This window comes from Pagrus pagrus, assembly GCF_965226575.1.
Source record: "Pagrus pagrus genome assembly, chromosome: 19".
NCBI classification, from domain to species: Eukaryota; Metazoa; Chordata; class Actinopteri; order Spariformes; family Sparidae; genus Pagrus; species Pagrus pagrus.
This window is the reverse complement of record NC_140203.1, coordinates 26093399-26114315: the sequence shown is the minus strand read 5'-3', so window position 1 is coordinate 26114315 and position 20917 is coordinate 26093399. Positions and strand designations below refer to the sequence as shown.

At 41.2% G+C, this 20917-nt stretch overlaps 1 protein-coding gene across 1 annotated transcript in view; it reads left to right on the top strand.

The window, feature by feature from the left end:
- Positions 1–20917, top strand: part of chd1 (chromodomain helicase DNA binding protein 1) — a 52211-nt gene that overhangs the window by 14615 nt on the left and 16679 nt on the right. Inside the window, exons 8-25 of the mRNA XM_084383414.1 lie at positions 1111–1211; positions 1335–1513; positions 2585–2709; positions 2941–3157; positions 6571–6660; positions 6829–7019; positions 9807–9995; positions 10342–10504; positions 11600–11752; positions 11915–11986; positions 12087–12236; positions 15544–15692; positions 15938–16034; positions 16130–16225; positions 16334–16510; positions 16644–16804; positions 17850–17891; positions 17976–18109. Of these exons, the coding sequence (XP_084239540.1) occupies positions 1111–1211; positions 1335–1513; positions 2585–2709; positions 2941–3157; positions 6571–6660; positions 6829–7019; positions 9807–9995; positions 10342–10504; positions 11600–11752; positions 11915–11986; positions 12087–12236; positions 15544–15692; positions 15938–16034; positions 16130–16225; positions 16334–16510; positions 16644–16804; positions 17850–17891; positions 17976–18109 (2486 nt within the window). The remainder of the gene's footprint in view (positions 1–1110; positions 1212–1334; positions 1514–2584; positions 2710–2940; positions 3158–6570; positions 6661–6828; positions 7020–9806; positions 9996–10341; positions 10505–11599; positions 11753–11914; positions 11987–12086; positions 12237–15543; positions 15693–15937; positions 16035–16129; positions 16226–16333; positions 16511–16643; positions 16805–17849; positions 17892–17975; positions 18110–20917) is intronic.

Genomic DNA, 20917 nt, shown 5'->3' with positions numbered 1-20917 from the left:
CCGTTCATCTAAACTGCTGTCACATTGCATAAACAGGGACTTTAAATTTCTCTTCTGTGGTAGCAAAAAACATGCATCGTTCAGTAGCTAGTGCAAACGTGAATTAAACCCTCAGCCCCTTCCCCACTGCTGTAGAGTGAGGCTGGTTTCAGACTGAATCCGGCTGTGTGGCAAAAACGCAGGTTTTCCCCATACATTTTAATGAGAGCAGTCTGTTTTGGCTGCGATGGTGCTGGTCGTAGGGGTTTTCCGCACAAAAAGACAACACAGCTGGCTGCAGCAAAAAAGTTGAAGCCGACTCAACTTTCAGAGAAACAAAGCCGGCAATCAGACTAACAGAATGAATGACTACCACCACAGTGGATTGTAACGTAGTGTCATATGTATTCGCTCAGAGTGGCATTCTGCACCAGTTGGAAAATAACTTTTTTTAAACTCTGGATGCCAACGATCAATTTCGGAGCAACATGCTTAACCTACTGTGGCAGAGGCATAACGGCAGATCACAGGCAAAGTAGAGTGGGTCAGTAGCTGGGCATGCTATGTAGCATGGCTAAATGCTACAGAGGCAATACAACGGACATTTTTCCGTGTAGCATTATGCTTCACTTGTTTAAAACACACAGTAATGATCTACCTCACATCCTGGTTGTTTACTATTTTTAATCCTGTGATGTGGACGAACGGTCAATAGTAGGACCAGCATCCTAGTAGCACATAAACAATGCGGCTCTGTCTTTCGGCAAACTGATCAGGGGGGTCTCCAACACGTCACACACAGACTACAGAGTGACACTGCCACACAAGCCTGATTTGGTCTGAATGTGTACCCATAGTGTTGAGTGCAGAGTGATGTTCCCTGTATTTTTAGACTTTCTTTAAATTGAAAGTGTCGTTTGTCCAAATTGCACCAAAAATTAACACTGCACTTCCTGGACCCCCCTGTAACAAACCTGCCAAGTATGAAATAGATTGGATGAATGGTTCTTAATATATGCAAACCACAGAAAGAAAGACACAGATCCCTTGCCTTATAGTAAGATGACTGATTGTGTTGAAATGGCAGACAGGTTATTGCGTACTTTCTAATGCTTCTTTTCCTCTTACCAGGTTAAAGGCGGCTTCACCTGAGGATATAGAGTATTTTAATTGTCAGGAAGAATTGATGGATGACCTGCACTCTCAGTACCAGCTTGTAGAGCGAATCATAGGTGCGCTTTATTTTTGACTTATTACTTGTTTCTTTGAAACAGTTTAATGTTTCAACTGACTGAATATATTTCATACCACTGGATTCGTATTATTAAAAAGGTCTCTAAATTTCTTTTGAGCAGGACATTCAAACCAGAAGTCAGCGGCCGGTTACCCAGACTACCTGTGCAAATGGCAGGGTTTACCGTACTCGGAGTGCAGCTGGGAAGATGGTGCTCTGATTTCCAAAAAGTTCCAGAAACACATCGATGACTACATGAGCAGAAATCAGTCCAAGGCCATTCCATCCAGAGACTGCAAGGTAATTCACTGCCAAGTTTCTACTGGCAGTAATAGTATGTTGGTAATATGTAATATGTAATCACTGGCTGCTAGGGTTGTAATGGCACACAAAATGAATTGTACCGTATGTACCAAGGTCTTAAGGGTCACCATTTATTAAATTGTGATGAAAAAGATAGAAAAAAAATTTCAGTAATGCTCTATTGTAAGACTGACCTGTTAATTATTCCTGAACAACTGCAACTTGCACTTGATTGTACAGGGCAGACACAACAGACTGACTGAAGTGCACATGTGAAGGCACATTGTATCAGGGCTCAACACTGACCATATGCCGAAATCATGTTTTCTCTATGTGTGGGCTTATATCTGCAGTGATAAACACTCAAATAGCATTAGTTACTGTTTGGCATGGTTCACAGTGTTTCCTGTAGGATCCCAGCAGCCGGGCTAAAGGGTTATGTTGTACCTGGATGGTGCGCGTGACAGAGCAGTATCCAAATGCTTTTTGACTCTGTTTAATCCAAGGGCCAAGCATAGGTTTTAGCAGCCCAAAGTGTATGCATATTGGCTAGGATGATGACTGTGATTGCCTTTAGAGATTTACTCGCCAAAAGGATGTTGGCTAGATGAATCCTTTTTCTTATGCTCTGGTAACATAATCCTATTCTCTGACTTGTTTGTCACTCTGTCTGAAGGTGTATATTTTGATTGTTATCACTTCATGAATGAACGAAGTCCTGTCACTGTTCCAGTTACTCATTCTCAATGTGGAGAGAGCAAGCAATGGCAGCATTCTGCTGTGCTGGCCCCCGCAAAAATGTATATAACGGAGACACTAGTTCGAATCTTCAATGAAAAGCTTTCTAAACACTGAAGAGGAGGAGGCGACTTATCTTCCTATCTGTTTTTGTTTTGTTCCACTATTCAACACATTTGCGTGATGTCATCGTAAATGACTTGGCATGTTAAAAGTGTTTCCATATACGTACTCAACTTAGGTTGATCTATCTTGGCGTACAATATTTTTTCCATTCTGGAAATTTTCAAGCACTGTTACACCCCTGCCTGCTGCTATTCTGTCTTGTAGGTGCTGAAACAGAGACCCAGGTTTGTGCCCATGAAAAAGCAGCCTACTTACATAGGAGGTGATGGACTAGAACTCCGAGACTACCAGTTGGACAGTTTAAACTGGATGGCTCACTCCTGGTGCAAGTATGTTTCAAGTAATACAAATTCTCAGCTTGCATTGTCTTGAAAATCCATTCTGTATTTATGGGTAAAAAGACTCATGGTTTCCCTGGATCCCAAAAAGTTACAGTGGCACCTGATATGTAAATGTTTTATATTCCATGGTCATGGGAATGCCCGATTATTCAACGCTGTGTTGGAGGTCCACAATCTGAGCTTTTGTTATTGCTCTCTTCTACTCTTCATCATGCATAGAGGCAACAGTTGCATCCTTGCTGATGAGATGGGTTTAGGGAAGACCATCCAGACCATCAGCTTCCTCAACTACCTGTTTAATGAGCACCAACTGTATGGGCCCTTTTTGCTGGTTGTGCCTCTCTCTACACTAACCTCCTGGCAGAGAGAAATCCACCTCTGGGCCCCTCAGATGAATGTTGTGGTCTATCTGGGAGACATCAGCAGCAGGAATATGGTATGTTGGTCACACACATACAAGCATGATTCTGGGTGGAAAGGGTCATGGTGGACTTGACGTACTGTGCACATATGAAATATATAATTGTATCCTTTTTTGTGTATAAAGCTTGTTGTTGATAATTTCATAGATTCATTTAAAGGTACAGTGTGTAATATATCGAGTTTTTAAAGGGTGAGTGGTGAGGTTCTAGATTACAACGCGCTCTCGCTCACACCTCCCTTTCCGAAGACGTTGGAGAAGCTCCAGAAGTTACGGTGGCCTCACTGACATGAAACTAATTTTCTAAATATGGACTCATATACAACAGTGTAGAATATTTCTACTAATTCAAGTGATGAGGTGAAGAGGTATTTAGTTATGTAATCTATAAAAATACAGGTTAGAACTAAAAAAAATGGGATCATACAAAGAAATTATGTAGCACTGTGAAAAATATTCACAGAATTTATTAACTCAGTGATGAGCAGAGTTCTCAGTTTATGTGTCACACTAAGTCATTACTTTCGCTGTCTTGGGTACAGTCCCAGCCCTAAATATCTTGGTTATATTTAAGCAAAAAGGCCCCTTAGCTTTTCGCTCTGACAAAAAATCCTTGGCCATTGTTTTACCGGTCAACTCTTTTTACTGTTGTCATGTTATGAATGAAATGTGACTCCTCCTACTCATTTCTTATTTTTATTATTGCTTTATTGTTAACAAATGTGAAACATCATATAGAAGCATATTATGTATACAATAACTGGGAGGCATATAGCATGGTATGCATTATTATGAATAATAATGGAGTTGCACTTGAGTGGAGTGGCCAGCAAATTGTATCAGGGTGGCTCCCCTTGGGGTCTCCACTGGTCCCGCAATAGTTTACAATGCTCATACACCTGTTTCTAAAATGCAAGAGAGTAACAACAACAGTAACACTGTTTTCAACACGGAAAACAGATTAAAGAGGTCATATTATGCTAATTTGCAGGTTCATACTTTTATTTGGGGGTCCTGGTAGAATAGGTTTATATACTTAAATTTTCAAAATACAGTGAGTGAAACATCTCGCCTCTGTTCAATCTTTGGTGAGAGTTGCACATGCGCACTACTTAACGGGCAGGATGAAGCCAGTCAGGCAGAGTAGGGCTGCAAATGCCGAGCAAAGATAATGTGTTCTAAAGTAACGCCGCTACAGCAGTAGCAACTGTATGTCTGCTGGCTAACTGGAGTATATATATTTTATAAATAAATATATATTTATATAGCACCTGTTGCATAGTGATGCACTTAAGTTATGGCAGTAAAGGCTCGACTTCACACCAGGCGTTTCAGGCAGTGTTTTGAGTTTTTTCACTTTGCAGACCTTTTACATGCACAAAAATGTTACATAACGCAATAAAGGAAAGGCAAAAACCCAAAAAAGCATAATATGACCTATTTAATAATCATTGAAGACATTTGGCGGTACAGAAGTAGAAGTTACAAAAGTATTGAGAGCCTGAACACGCTGACTTTTAGAAAAGTATTTCAGGTTTCCTGTACAGACATTATTTTCAATTTGCAACACACAAAACCTCTTTAGTATCCCTTATGACATATTTTGATGAGACATCGATCCCAGATGACGAGGTCGTGATACTGCGTTACTTAAAGGATAACTACCGTTTTTTACAACCTGGACCTTATTTCCAGCAAAATATATGGTCATTTACTCACCCAGATAACTTTGGTGTCATTCGGCGTCGTTCGGACGAAATTAGATCCAGTGTAGCGCCGATATAACCATATAATGGGAGAGACGGGGCATCGACACACAGCCTCTATATAACGCATTATCTACCACGAAACTAGTTCATTTCACCAATATTTTGTTACGATATGCTAATGCTATTCCCCTCTGAGTCCGGGCTCGTCTGTTGTCAACATCCGGGGTCTGTAGGCTGATCTACTACCTCTGACCTGGAAGATGTCGTCTCTGAGCTGCGCGCGCACCCGCGACAGCCCAGCTTGTTTACCTGTAGCTGCTACTGCTAGTTTGACCCCGGATGTTGATAACGGACGAGCCCGGACTCAGAGGGGAATAGCACTAGCATATCGTAACAAAATATTTGTGAAATAAACTAGTTTCGTGGCAGATAATGCGTTATAGAGGCTGTGTGTTGATGCCCCGTTACTCGCATTATATGGATATATCGGCGCTACACTGGATCTAATTTCGTCCGAACGACTTCAGATGACACCAAAGTTATCTGGGTGAGTAAATGATCATATAGTTTGCTAGAAATAAGGTCCAGGTTGTAAAAAACGGTAGTTATCCTTTAATATAGTAACTTGTGTATAACAAGTATAACGTTACTAAAATCCTATTAGTAAGTGAGCAGCTCATTAAAAATGGAAGAAATGAATGTGAACTTAAAGTGTAGCAAAGTTTGAGGGAACGACTTAGCTGTACCAAACGCAACCACAGGTCATCACCAGTTTACATGCATCAGTGAGACATAAATGTGTACAGATAGAGGAGAGAGGAGCTCAGTGCATCATGGGAAATCCTCTGGCAGTCTAAACCTATGGCAGCATAGCTAAGAGCCTGTCCATGCCCTAACTATAAACTCTATCAAAAAGGAAAGCTTTACGCCTACTCTTAAATGTAAAGAGGGTGTCTGCCTCCCGAACCAAGACTGGAAGATGGTTACACAGGAGAAGAGCTTGATAGCTAAAGGCTCTGCGTCCACCTCTAGAAAGAAAGAAAGCCAGTGCACAGGTGCTTACATGGGAGAAATATGATCTCTGATATTAGTTCTTGTCAAAACACGCAACAGCATTCTCAATCAGCTGGAGAGTCTTTAGATACTTATAAGGGCAGCCTAATATAAAAGAATTGCAATAATCCAGCCTTGAAGTAACAAAAGCATGGACTAATTTCTCTGCAAAAATCAGGAACATCCTGCCTCAAAAAGATGCAATGTTCCATAGGTGGAAGAAAGCAGTTCTTGAAATGTGTTTTATGTGGGAATTAAAGGACAAACACTGATCAAAGATAACTTCCAGATTCCTTATTGTGGTACTGGAGGCCAGAGAAATGCGTCCAGAGTAGCTATATCATTAGATAATGTTTCTCTTACATGTTTAGAGCCCTGCACAATAACCGCTGTTTTGTTTTTGTTCAGTAGCAGAAAATTGCTTATCATGTGGGACTTGTAGTAAAAAATATTGCACAAGCGTATGTATGTGCATCTTGTCCTGCATGATCTTTTCCACCCCCCCAAAAAATCACTCTTAACGATTACATTGATACAATTTCATATTTCTCTTTTGTATAATTAAAGGTTAAGATGACTTAAGATGTAAGAATACATGCTGCAAAGGCCTCAACTGGTTAATGACTGTCTTGATGTTTCCTTTTGTCCTGTGTAATCATCAAATAGATCAGGACACATGAGTGGATGCATGTCCATAGCAAGAGAATGAAATTTAACATCCTCCTCACAACATATGAGATTCTTCTCAAAGACAAGGTAAGCAGCTGCCTCACTTCATAAGGTAAAAAGTAATCAATATGGTTTTTGTGTAGTGTCTTTGTGTTCATCGCTTAATCTCCTTGAAAATGGTATGGTAATGGTCAGTTCTAAAGCTGTGCAGTGTTCTGTTAGCACCTGTTAATCTTGTAACAATTGTGTTTCCAGTCCTTTTTGGGCAGTGTTAACTGGGCCTTTATTGGTGTGGATGAGGCGCACAGACTGAAGAATGATGACTCCCTTCTCTACAAGACCATGATGGACTTCAAGTCCAATCACAGGCTTCTGATCACAGGAACGCCACTGCAGAACTCTCTGAAAGAGCTCTGGTCCCTGCTGCACTTCATTATGCCCGAGAAGTATGCCTTACGAATTCTTACACTTATAGACCAACTACACTGACCAGCCACAACATTAAAAAAACACTGACATGTGAAATTAATAACTTTGACGATCTTGTTGCAATGCAATGTTCTGCAAAGCACCCAAGGTTTCTCAAAAGAACAATGCATTGTAAAAAGATGGCCAGTGTTGTTCACTTAAGCTGTCAGTGGTTGAAATATTGTGACTAATCCGTTTAAGTTCTCTACTTGCTGCATTGATTAAGAAGTGCTTTGAATATGTTCAGTACTCTTTGACACAACTGTCAGGTGTGCACCTTAAAGAACTGTGTGCTTAAGTAAAACAAGTCACAATTTGTCTGACTGAAGTGTCCATTAGAGGTGGGTGCAATTCATCGATGTGGCGATGCATCGCGATGCTTCACGTGACGATTCGGCATCGATTAATTAACGTCGATGCTTTGCTAGGTCCGCGCATTTAGACAGAAGGCGGCAAATTGGCGGTCTGTTTTGGTCCGCCAATTTGACGCCTCTGAGGGTACTGCCGCCTCCATTGCTATCTAAATCCGAGGCGTCAATGTGCCGGCAATTGCAGGACATGGGCGGAGGTGTCGATAACGTGCACTGTTGTGTGACCCGCAGCCAGGAGTTTTAAAACCAGGAAACAGCTGATCACGGCAGTCAGTTCATCACTTCATCCGCGGATGTCAAGATGAGCAACTGGAAAGCCGCTGAGATCCGGGAGATGCTACCGTCTCCTCGGTCTCTGTAGCTGACAGCTAGCGGACACAACCAAACAGCTAGTAGCTGCTGTCAGCTTGTTGTGTAGCGGCAAGCTACGAACGGTCGCTACTTTCAAATTAAAAGCCCCCCGCTAAGAACCCAGTTCTAAAATCCAATGGGGTGCAATGTAAAGCTCTTATTTTGAAGACAACTTTGTTGTCACTGATCACTGCCCAACTTCGTGCTTCACGCCACGTCACGTCACATTTTTACGCCTCATTAAATCCAGGGCTTGACTGTTTTCAGTGTTTTCCGCCAATAGAAGGGGCTCTCCTGCAAGTGGAGCTTTCCCTGGTCAAAGTTAAGTAGGTCAAAGTGCAAATGTTTACATAGTCATAAAATAAAATATTTTGTGTCTTTGAAAAATACAAGTCAAATGTTCAAAAAACCTTATTTACTTTATGAGTGTAGTTTTCGAGGAACTGAGTTAATTGATAGGCTATTTATTTACAAATATAGCCACAGATGAAGACAAAATCAATCTTGTATGGAAAAAAGCATTAAAAATTGCAAAAATCGAAGAATCGTGGCCAATAATCGAATCAAAGCTCCCATAATCGAAATCGAATCGTGAGGTACCCTTGTTGGAACACCCCTAGTGTCCATAGGGATATACATTTTATACCAAGATGGAACAAAAAGATAAAATAAGAAAGAGACAGAAAATGTCAAAAGGAATGATGAAGGGAAAGAGCTTCACGGAATAAACACTGAACAGATATCAACAGTTGACATGAAAGCTATTGAAACATGCTCTGTGTAAGAGCAAAGGCTCTGAGCTGAGTGAACAGTCCACTTACTGCCAATAAGGTACAAGGTAATTTAATTGTGATTATACAACACAGGGTTGCATAACAAAATGGAAGTTCATAAACTCATTCATGCTACATAGATTACAGAACATATATATACAGTTATTTATATATGACTATGCATAAACATGTAGCACATGTTTTCAATCTGCTTCGGGTTGAATGTAAACAGCAGCAATATGATGGTGATGATAATGTGATTGGCATCTTCACATCTATCACTGTCCACATCTTCTCGTCCCGCTGTAGTCCTGAGCTCTGTCAGCCTGGAACACGGTCCATCTGTCGAGTGCAACAGCTTGATCGGAGATGTTGTGTTGGAGACGGGTCTCTGTGGACACAGCAGTCAGAGTCTCTGATTTCACATTGTTTGGTCAGCCTGAGTCCCGTTTATGCGTTTCCTTTTTCTGCGACTTGACCAGGAGCAGCCTTTAACTATGCTGGAAAAGCATGGCTGTTATTCCAACTCTCTTCCTCTCTTGGGCGATCTGTCTGGTTAGGATGGTCGAAAGACACCGCGGTCCATGATCTCCTTAGCCAGCTTTCTTCAATGTTGTAGGCAATACACGTTTCAGCAATAAAGCCAAGGAAAAAAAGGACAGTTTAAAAAACAAAAATGTAGCATAATTTAGAGTAGCTACCAACCTCTGCATCTTCATGGGCCACCATTGCAACAGCAAAGAATGGATGGAACACTGGGTGAAACGGAGTAAGAAGATACTGCTGGACCCAGAGTGAATGTCTGTCTAATACCCAACCAAACCCCAACTCCAATGCATTCAATTTCTGCTCTCTAAAATGACCTGTCAAGTACTGGCAATAAAAAAGTATTTGATTGCCAGTCCTCTTTTCTTCTGAAACTGATACGAACCTAGCTTTTATTACAAACACGTTTGTTTGCTTCACGAATATGGGCAATTCAGTGATTACTTTGATCTTAGAAATTGTCGATGTGTAACTTCCCTTTGGCTTCCATACAAGTGCTGCATGTAATGTCTGCATGCTTGGTTTAAGTCTATCAACAAAGCATAAAGGGCATAATTGTTTTGGTGTTTAAAAAAAAAAGGACAAACATTGAATTTTTAACAAAGGCTGCAACCAAAAATACCAAGGTGGCCTTTGTTTGAATTAGACAGGCCGGGAAAACCCTGCATGAGTTGACTGTATCACTATACCCTAATGATGTATGTTGTATGTCTTGTTTGTCAAGGTTTCACTCTTGGGAGCTGTTTGAAGAGGATCATGGTAAAGGCAGGGACTCTGGCTACACCAGTCTTCACAAAGAGCTGGAACCCTTTCTACTGCGCAGAGTCAAGAAGGATGTGGAGAAATCCCTTCCTGCCAAAGTGGAGCAAATCCTCAGAGTAGAGATGAGCGCTATACAGAAACAGTATTACAAGTAAGTACTGGTTCTACCCTTAAAATCAAAGAAAACACTTACTAAACTACAGGAGTAAACTTAAGGTGATGTGAGCTGACTGATAAGCTCTGTGGTGTGGACTTGTTTCTGGCTCCTTTTTGAAGGCTGTTCAGGGGCAACTCTTGCAACATCAATGCAGGCTTGTTGAAATGAATAAAGATGCTGAGGTTTTGACGCAGGGATATTCTTGTATATACCCTGCAACTTTTTCAGTCAATTAGTTGATCAGTCTAATCTCCTGCTTGAGTTTTACAGAGAATAGTCAGTCATTTTGCTGGTTTCCATTGTGGCATAATTTATAGAAGAGTCTTATGTTTGTGATCAGATGGATCCTGACCAGGAACTACAAGGCTCTGAGTAAAGGTACCAAAGGCAGCACGTCGGGCTTCCTGAACATCATGATGGAGCTGAAGAAGTGTTGTAACCATTGTTACCTCATCAAGCCCCCAGAGGACAACGAGTTCTTCAACAAAGTTGAAGTTTTACAGGTCAGTATGTTTTATGTTATTGTATTGCAACATCAGAGTTTCTGTTAAGGTGCGTTCACACCGGACCTTTTATTTTTGTCGCTGTCGCTCATGTCGCTCCAAAAAAGTCGCTCTGTTGCTCAGCTGCAGTCGCTCGTCGGCACAATTCAACAGATCGCTCTGATAACGTCATTCAAGCGATTCCAGTGAATTTCACGTCGCTCAGAGGCGCTCATTTCTTCCCGTTTTCAACGGTATACGCAGCTGACAACGGCCCAGTTTGACGAGCTGTTGGCGAGAATCGGAGGCAGGATTGCCCGGTTGGACACCAACTACAGGCGCTCCATCCCAGCTGAGGAGCGCCTGGCCATTTGTCTCCGGTGTGTGTGTGTGTGTGGGTGTGTTTGTGTGTGTGTCAACGTAAAGCCGGCTTTGCTCTTCCGGACCGGTGGAGTTGTATTACGTTTACATGGTTTCAGTAGTTGTCATAATTAGGCCTACATATAGATTACGGCAGCCAGTCAGCGCTGAGCGACAAGCGACTGACGGCCAGAGAGTTGGGGTTTCTCAACTCGAGCGACAGAGCGTTTTTTCGCTCCGTCGCTCGGACGCTGTCGCTCAGAGCCCCAGCGACATTTCGCCTGAGCGATTAATCGCTCAGTCGCTCGTTTGTATTAACTTAATATGTAAACTTGTCGCCAGCGACAAAAATAAAAGGTCCGGTGTGAACGCACCTTTAGTCCTGACAAACTATATAATTCTAAATTCTTTAGCCTTGGTCATTTTGATTTGTTTTTGTCATTTATCACATTTCGGTACTTATCAATCATGTAGCATTGCCAATAAGTACCCGTCCTTGATACCCATCCCTAATTGCAAATTAATTCTATTTAGGAGGTCACAGCAAAGTGCGTTTCTGTTTTATTATATGTGGGTGTATGTTGGGAGTTCGGGAAAGAAATGGTGACCCTCACTGAAACATTTGTAACAACAAACCTGCTGGATTTGGTTTATTCCAGCAGCATACCAAATAAACACAGTTGAGTAAATATTAATTTCATGATATTACTTGAAAGGGTAGACCAGAAATGTTTTGCCCCCATTTTTCTTGTACAGCAATTGATCCGCAGCAGTGGGAAGCTAGTTCTGTTGGACAAACTGCTAGTGCGTTTGAAAGAGCGAGGCCACAGAGTTCTCATCTTCTCCCAGATGGTACGGATGTTGGATATCCTGGCTGATTACCTGAGGAGCAGGCAGTTCCTCTTCCAGGTAGCTACACACTGTTTTCACATGACCTATAGTATACGTTCATAAACAAATATGCCCCACAGAAGCACTCCCATAATGTCGTTAAACCTAACCAGAAAATATGAAATGCCTCTACTTATTTTCTGTTTAAAAATGTCTTTGATATGTTGTAAATTTTTGTAGAGATTAGATGGCTCAATCAAAGGGGAGATGAGGAAGCAGGCGTTGGATCATTTTAATGCGGACGGCTCAGAGGTAAATTGAATGCCCAGGATACAGTAAATGAATGTGGTCTGTGCGTCATTGAAATAAACCAGGACTGTCATATATAGTTAACCTTCACTTGTGTGCTCAGGATTTCTGCTTCTTGTTATCAACGCGTGCGGGTGGTCTCGGTATCAATCTGGCATCAGCTGACACAGTAGTCATTTTTGACTCAGACTGGAATCCCCAGAATGACCTGCAGGCCCAGGCCAGAGCCCACAGGATTGGACAGAAAAGACAGGTAAGCAACAGCTGTCATTTATATTTCATTGTATTATCCCACAGTGTGCCAGATATCACCTACAGTCCAAGTCAAACGTTTAAATTGTAAAGAACATGTATATCATGGCAGTCTTGAGTTCCAGTGATTTCTACAACTCTCATTTTTCTGTAATGGAATGAGTGGAACACATACTACTTGATTGCAAAAAACATTTCTGGAGTGTGGTTCATATATTTTTTATTTTCTTCTGAAAATGTGACCAAATTTGCCAGGTCAAAAATATACATACACCGAGTTGAAGTGTAGAAAGTTGTTTGAATCAAGTTTGGTTTGTGGCATGGCCTCTTCTTCTCAGAGATTCTGATTGATAACAGCTGGTGACTTTTCTGGGCCCATTTTAATAGGGCTTGTTTGATACAGCCATTAGACTCAGCCACAGACACTACAATGGGAAAGTCTAAGGAGCTCAGCATCAATCTGAAAAGGCGCATTATTGATTTGAACAAGTCAGGAAAGTCACTTGGAGCCATTTCAAAGCAGTAACAGGTCCCAAGATCAACTGTACAAACAACTGTTTGTAAGTGTAAAGTGCATTGCACAGTTGTGTCACTGCCACGATCAGGAAGAAAATACAAACTACCACCTGCTGCTGAGAGAAAACTGGTCAGGATGGTCAGGAGTCAACCAAAAACCGCCTACAAGCAAGTCTGTGATGAATTAGAAGCTGCTGGAAGTGAGTTTCACCATGGGCTTAGAGGCTGCTTTGCAAGAAAGAAGCCCTTGTTTAAAGCTCTATTGAAGTTTGCTGCTGATCACATGGACAAAGAAAAAAACTTCTTGAGAAAAACTCTGTGGTCAGATGAAAAAAATAAAAATGTTGCTTTTAATCCCAAGAACACCATACCTACTGTCAAGCTTGGTGCTGGTAGTATTATGCTGTGGGGCTGGTTTGCGGCCAGTGTATCTGGTGAATTATGAAGGAGGATTCTCTCCAAATTCGTCAGGAAAACCTAAAATCATCAGCCAGTAGATTGGGTCTTGGGTGTAGTTGGTTGTTCCAACATGGCAATGATCCCATCCCCAAAAACACCAGACCTACTGTCAAGCATGGTGCTGGTAGTATTATCCTGTGGTGCTGTTTGGCTGCCAGTGGATCTGCTGCTCTAAAGAAAGTAAATGTAATAATGAAGAAGGAGGATTATCACACATCAAAAAGTGGTAAAGGAATGAATAAATCAGGCTAGAATTAAGTTTCTGGAGTTGTCTTAAGGTCCTGACTTGAACCCCATCAAGAACATGTGTGACTGTTGTGAAGAAATTTGTGCCAGGAAGTCAACAAATTTAGCTGAACCTCATTCAGAGGCTTGCCAAAAGCTTGTGCATGGCATCAAAAGTGTTTAATTGTGTTTAATTGAGGTGAAAATGACCAAGGGACATTCATCAAATGTTAGGATCACTGTATCTATAGTTTTACCCGGGAGATTTAGTCACATTTTCACAATACCCATTATAAATTCATATTTGAAACACACTTCATGAATGTACTGTGAAAATACTGTGTTCCACTCATACTCCTCTCATTCAAACTCCACACATGTCCGAAAAAACACAGGCGTCATATGGCAATGTCAGTTTGTCAATTTAGCATAATATTATGGATCATACAGATTTTGGGTTTGGTTGTCTCATAGTTCATTAATTTATAATTTTACTACACCAGGGCTGCAAAACGTAACTTAATATCACTTGTAAAGTGGCTAAAGTATGGTATGATAAGCTGATCAGGGTTGGGGCAGTTACATACCTAAATGTACAATTCAAATTTGTCAGGATTAGTAAAGTTCAGTCTGCATTTGCCTGTAGGCAAAATTGTGGCTACTATTTGTGTTAGGTGTTCAGGCTGTTCAGTAAGGGTTGGGTAGTGGTTAATAATTCATAAGAAAAAGGGATTTAGGTCGTGAAAGCCCCACTCCAGAATTTTGTTTTGGTTATTTTATGTTTTTCAGAGTCATTTCTTGACTATGTTGATGAGCCACACAGCTCGCCAAATACCTCAAAGCTCTGCACACTTAGAAGACAGTTTGAGAAGCGGTAGGAGAACTGGCAATGTATCAAGTGTTGTTTGACCATGAATTAAACACTGCAGCTCTTAAATAGGCAAGAAGACCTCATCTTAGAGTGACTGCTATCACAATCCCTGCTAATATACATGCTATTGCTATCTATGCTAATGTCCATGTTATCGCTATCCATGCTAATGATGTTGATCTTGCTATAATGGCAGTCTGGTTGCCAAGGTAATGGATTAAGTCTGACTATTAACCAGACTCCCATTCTCCATTTGAGAAGGAATGTTGACCGTTACACAGGTGGAAACACTGGCTTGATACTGATGATAACATTTATTTACAAAGCCCTTGCCAAGCATAGAACACAAGGGGCTCTCGAAATGAAATAAAATAAAATACAATGACTGAATTCTATAACAAATAAAAGACCCCCAGTTGAGGGACTGTCCAGGGGAAGTATCAGGAGAAGTGCACTGGACACATTACAAATTTTGCAGGAAGCCTTTGGATCTTGTTTATATGGGCATCTCAGTTGTCATGCAGTAGGGCAAAGTCATGTCAAAGTTGCTGTGCAATTAAAGCAACGTTATGTAACTTTATTACTTTTTAAAATGTTAATTGTCTTGTAAAAGCGTGAATGGTGTCTCTGTCACAGCCACTCCGGCCCCCCCATGTAATTTCTTTGAGAGGGTAGGTTCATCACATTACATGTTTACTTCAAGATATACATTTTCAAGACAAAACATTATTATGATGTAACAAGTTCTGTTTGTAGTTAGCACCCACATTATGTCTGACAAATTGTTACAGACCTGGGATTTGTATTTACTACAGTGGTGTTGCACTCAAACTATGGCAGGTTGCTATGGGATTGCACAAAAAGCTGAGTATTTCTGAAAGTATGAAATCCACCAATGAGAAAACCTAGAGCCGGCATGTGCTAATTGAGCTGAATAGTTTGATGTTTGAATGGGGTTAATACCTTGAAAAATGTGGAAGGTGAAGGAGTCCAAAAAATATGACATGGGAATAATATGATATAAAGAATTCAGTGCATAGAAGAACATATGTTTAATGCCTCCAACATTCACAACCAATTAGGTGTCATTGATGTTATATACAGTTGTTATATTACATCCAACAACCAATCCAATTGTTTGATTTGAGCTAGCCTTTTTATAAAATGCCCCTTGTAGCTTGCTTTCTAGATAACTGGGTGTCTTCCACTGTCCAACTGTTTGCTTGTGGGTTTGCAGGTGAATATCTACCGTCTGGTGACAAAGGGCTCAGTGGAAGAAGATATCATTGAGAGGGCAAAGAAGAAAATGGTGCTGGACCACCTTGTCATTCAGAGGATGGACACCACAGGAAAAACTGTCCTCCATACCGGTGCTGCTCCCTCCAGGCAAGCAACACATAGATCATTCAGCTGCTTGACTGACTCTCCTCTTTTTGTCTACTTCATTCTTGTACTGAACTCTTTGCTTATTGACCCACTTATTGATAGAGCTGCTGAGATGAGTGCAGATTTTCTTTTTCACCCAAAAAGTGGTAGTAGTAGTGTCTGTAGTGTTTTACTCTTCTCAAAGGTTGCTGCTACACTTGTTGTTGTTTTTGTTATCTCAGTTGTGTGTGTTTTATATCAAACAGTTCTGCACCATTCAACAAGGAGGAGCTGTCTGCCATCCTAAAGTTTGGTGCAGAGGAGCTTTTCAAAGAGCAAGAGGGGGAGGAGCAAGAGCCTCAGGTGGGTTGTTATATATTGAATGTGAATAATAACACCTTTTCCTGAAATATTTAAGGAGCTTAGAGTAGCATATCATGGCGTGTTCTGCTCTGTAGGAAATGGATATTGATGAGATCCTCAAACGGGCAGAGACCAGGGAGAATGACCCTGGACCCTCCACTGTGGGAGAAGAACTTCTGTCTCAGTTCAAGGTAAAATTGAAAAAATCTGTCTTTTTTTAGAAACTAGTTAAACAATATCAAAAGTTATTCTACTGTGTTTTTCAATAAGTTAACATTAATAATTGTTTACCTGTGCAGGTGGCAAATTTTTCCATGATGGAGGATGAAGAAATAGACATTGACTCTGAGCGTAGTCATCGGAGTTGGGATGACATCATTCCTGAGATGCAGAGGAGGAGGATGGAGGAAGAGGAGAGACAAAAGGAGCTTGAGGAAATCTATTTGCTGCCACGCATGAGGAACTGTGCCAAACAGGTACTCGAGTAATGCAAAATATGATAAGGTTTTTAGTTCCCGAAAAAATTGAGAAATTGTGTCCTATTCAGGGATAATGCCTGTTTGGGTTCTTAATGAACTTCCAAGTGATTTTCTTGGTTTGTGTTAACAGACAAGCTTTAACGCGAGTGAGGGCCGGCAGAGCAGGAACAGGAGGTACTCTGGGTCCGACAGTGACTCCCCCTCAGACAGAAAGAGGCCAAAGAAACGAGGACGTCCTCGGACCATTCCACGAGAAAATATCAAGGGCTTCAGTGATGCTGAGATCCGAAGGTTATATTAACAACTGATGAGGCTGTGTGATATGGTCCAAAATTCATACCCCTGTATTTTCATGTTGAATGGCGATGCACGTTATATATATATCTGGTATTTTTTAAGTGAGCTAAAAGTTCAGTTGCAAGTCAAAACCATGTTTGAGATGTCACAGGCACTTTTATTATAATAGACTATGTTGAAAATAAAATGTAAAGACAGGGTTTTCATCCACGTTGGATAATATATCCAGCTGCAAAAGTTGTAAATAAATTCTATAAAAGGAATAGCAGAGCTGTAGGTTAACTTTTACAGATTTAGGTTAAAACTTTTGCAGCACAGGCCACTGAACTGTAGCAGGAGTATAACAGTATCAAGTAAGTCCATTGTAGGTTGAGACAATTACAATTCTTACGGTATTTTCAATGGCCTTTCAAATGAATATAGTACTGAAAAGATACAGACAATGTTTTAAATGTCTGTAATTATTCTTATTTATGCACATAGCTTGGACAGTGAGTGAAAGAGACTTTGTCAGTTTAATGACTTTTGTCTAAATATCGTTATCGTCACTGCGCTGCATTTTTATTAACACATCTGTCGCCCACTTTCAGGCGCCTCACCTCACCCGAACAAGTAGCTCTGTGTCATGCGCACGCAACACATTGCTGTATTCCATGAGTGCCTTTGCAGATTTAATTCATGGCACAGACAGATTTTGCGTAGCACATGCAATATACATGCCTATGTCACACTGTAGACTAATTAACAGACTTATTAAAATATTGTATTGGCACTGTGCCTCCCTCAATGTTGCAGGAGAACTTGTGAGTGAGGCAGGGTTGTGCAGAGAGTGTGAGAGAGGAGAACTGGCCTGGCTTTACAGAAGACATCACACTCTATTGACATAAACTATATTGCCTAAAAACGATATTTCATTTGAAATTGTATACATTTATCTTAAAAAGTTGACACACTGCCCAGCCCTAACAACTCATTCAATTTGGCTATTATCTACTCCTCCTCCCATATTCCTGATAACATCTGTGTGAACTACTTGCAGGTTTGTCAAGAGTTACAAAAAATTTGGAGGACCACTGGAAAGGTAAGCTGCATCAGATTTTCTTACGGTTCATTACAAACAACAAACCACAACATGCCACATAGTCTGCTCAACATGTGTCTTCAGGTTGGATGCTATTGCTCGTGATGCTGAACTTGTGGATAAGTCTGAACATGACCTCAAACGCTTGGCAGAGACGGTTCACAATGGCTGCGTTAGAACCCTTAGAGAAAACCCTTGTGGACCAGAGAAGACCTCAGGTAACCAAATAAATCGGCTTGTGATATAAAAAACCCTCTTTTTTTATATACTCATATACACTCAAAGATCTAATCCAAATTTCACTGTGTGATGAGATTTAATCTGGGGCCCACTAAAAATTGGAACATCTCACCAAGTAGCAAAAAAACCAAAAACACAAGTGTTTCATCATACTGCACTGTATTCTCTGTCTGAAATATTCTGTTTAGCTCCTGTCGCTTTATGGCCCCCCTCCCGAAACAGCCCAGTCTGCTATGATTGGTCAGCTCATTCAGGCCTGAGCCAGTGCCACTTATAGTGCCTCAGGTCACCTATGTCGCTGTATTTAGCTTCCAGTTAATGCCACTTCTACTGTGAATATCACCAGGCGAACCTCTTCTGTAGCAGGGCTTTCAAGTTTGAAGTCAGGTCAAGGACAGCTGGGATCAATCTATTATTCAGCTTGTACACCTTCTGGCCCTCAGTGATAATGCAGTCCGTGGTAAAGTTCACACATCCTTGAGGTTTTAACAGAGCAGTCAGTGAGTAAAAGACACACACAAGCCCCATTCACACTGCCCCTTTGAGTGCGGGGATCCTGCGCCAATTCTCCACATCCTCGTCTGTGTGAAAGTCTCAGATGCAGTGAGGGGTGAAATTTCGCCGTGGCTCTGATGTGCCTCCTGAGGTAGTATCAGAGGTAGAGTCAGGCGCAGTCGAGGTGAACCGACATCTGTGTGAATAGATAAGCTGGCGGCACAGAGCGGGGACGTGTCGATCTGATGGTGTCTGTCTGTCATCCTGTCTGTCAACAGATCCTTCACTCAACAAAATAAAGGGAAATGACCCACAAAGCAACGTTACAGGACCAAACAACAGTAACGTAGTAACTGTAACGTAGGTAGTGTCTTTGGCAACTTGTATGAGGAAAAAAATACAGCAGTTATACGTGGAGGAGTGTCTGTCATCCTGTCTGTCATCCTGTCTGTCCTACGGACTCTTCCTCACATTTCTGCCGGAAAAAAAACCAAGTGTTTGTCTCCTCCACTATTGCGTTGTTGTAGTTACTGTCTCATGGTGACGGTCAGCCCTCCACCAAGACTTCAGTGAACTTTCCTCCAGAAAACAGCCTCCCTCCCTGCGAGTGAGTGAGTCAGACAGCGTCCTGTTTCCTGATGGCGATTACGTAATTATGTAATTTAGAGCGAAAAACGTAACTTTGTCACTTTCCAGGATGCATGGTGGGTCAGGATCTCAATCACAACACATTATAACAGCATCCATATGATTATAAACAGTCAGCAGGTACATGTTTAGATTAACAGGAGGACACCGGGGAAACACGTTGAAAAAAAACACACAGACATCAACGTCACGATGTGTACTGCCACGCCTCCTTTTGATCAACATCAGTGGCATGCTGTATGAATTGACACACTGGTGCGTCTTTACACCGGAGCTGCTTGGTTCTTTGTGAACAAACAAAGGCGGAGAATTGGCGAAACTCTGCTGCGGAGATAATGCAGAGTCTCTGTCAGGACAATTCTGTCATATTTTCCCCACCGAGAGTGAAGCAAATTTTCTCTTTGCGTTTCTTGTGTAAAAATAAATTTATATCTACAGTAGGGTCAGACAGTCCAGTGTTATTACTAGTGAAAATACTTCTATTTTGTATTTGTTTTGAATTTAATACAGTTATTTTCATTGGAAATGATAATATAAGCCTAATAATAGTGAAAATGTGTATGTGGTATTTCCCCTCAAGACTTTCCTGATTGCATGCACTGGACCTGGCCTGGAGGAAAGTCAATGACAGTTGGGTCTCCTTGGTCTTCTTTGATATTTAAGTAGTTCTTATAAAACTTTGAGGTGTGTTTGGGGTCATTTCCCTCCTGCAGTATGAAGTCAAGTCAAATCATGGCTAGACTAAAGGTTACTAAGGGGGCAGTGCAGGGAACTCTGAAACACTTTTCAGAAATTTGATCAATTGACCACACCATCAGAACAATATATCAAGCTTAGTTCCCAGAGAGTTAGAAAAGCAACTTCATCACAGATACAGAATTTGCTAAATAAACAATGCAAGACTCCAGTCAACAGCACTGTCAAAAGAAGTCTGCACTTCTCAGGATGGAAACAAGGCCATTGCTTGAGGTGGGCTAAGAAATACCAGAATTTCACAGTGGATGACTGAAAAAAGTCCTACTTACTGATTAATCCAGTTTGGAGATGTATGCCTGTAACAGAAGGGTGTATATAAGGAGACAGACAGAATGAGAAATGTATCTCAGTGTTTCAAACCCCCAGGAAAACATGGTGGTGGGAATATTCAAGTCTGGGGCTGTTTTGCCTCCTCTGGAGTTGGCCACCTGCACAGAATGCCTCCACCCTGACGAAGGAGAAGTACCACACCATTCTTCATGTAGAGAAAAAATTAACTGAGACACCTCCCATGTGCTCCCTTTATGTCAGCATCACACAAAGCATTTGACCTGCTGTAGCCAAGCGGGACTCGAGCCTTCTTCCTTGTCCAAATGGACTTAAATTGGGGGTACTCGCTTAAGTGTAAACAAACGCATCAAGGGCGATTCCCACAGAGCCGATTGCCATTATTGCATTTTTGGCTCAGACAACCACTTCTTATGGTCATTATTAAGGGTGTCACGATTTCGATTTTAAATGGAAATCGATCAAAATTAATTCACAAATACTAAGAGATCATAAAATTCGTGAACATTTTTCAAAGATACAACTTTTCACTCGCATTGTTAGGCTCATATTATCATGTGTAAAGAAAAACAAATGTTTTAAATTTGAATCAAATAGGA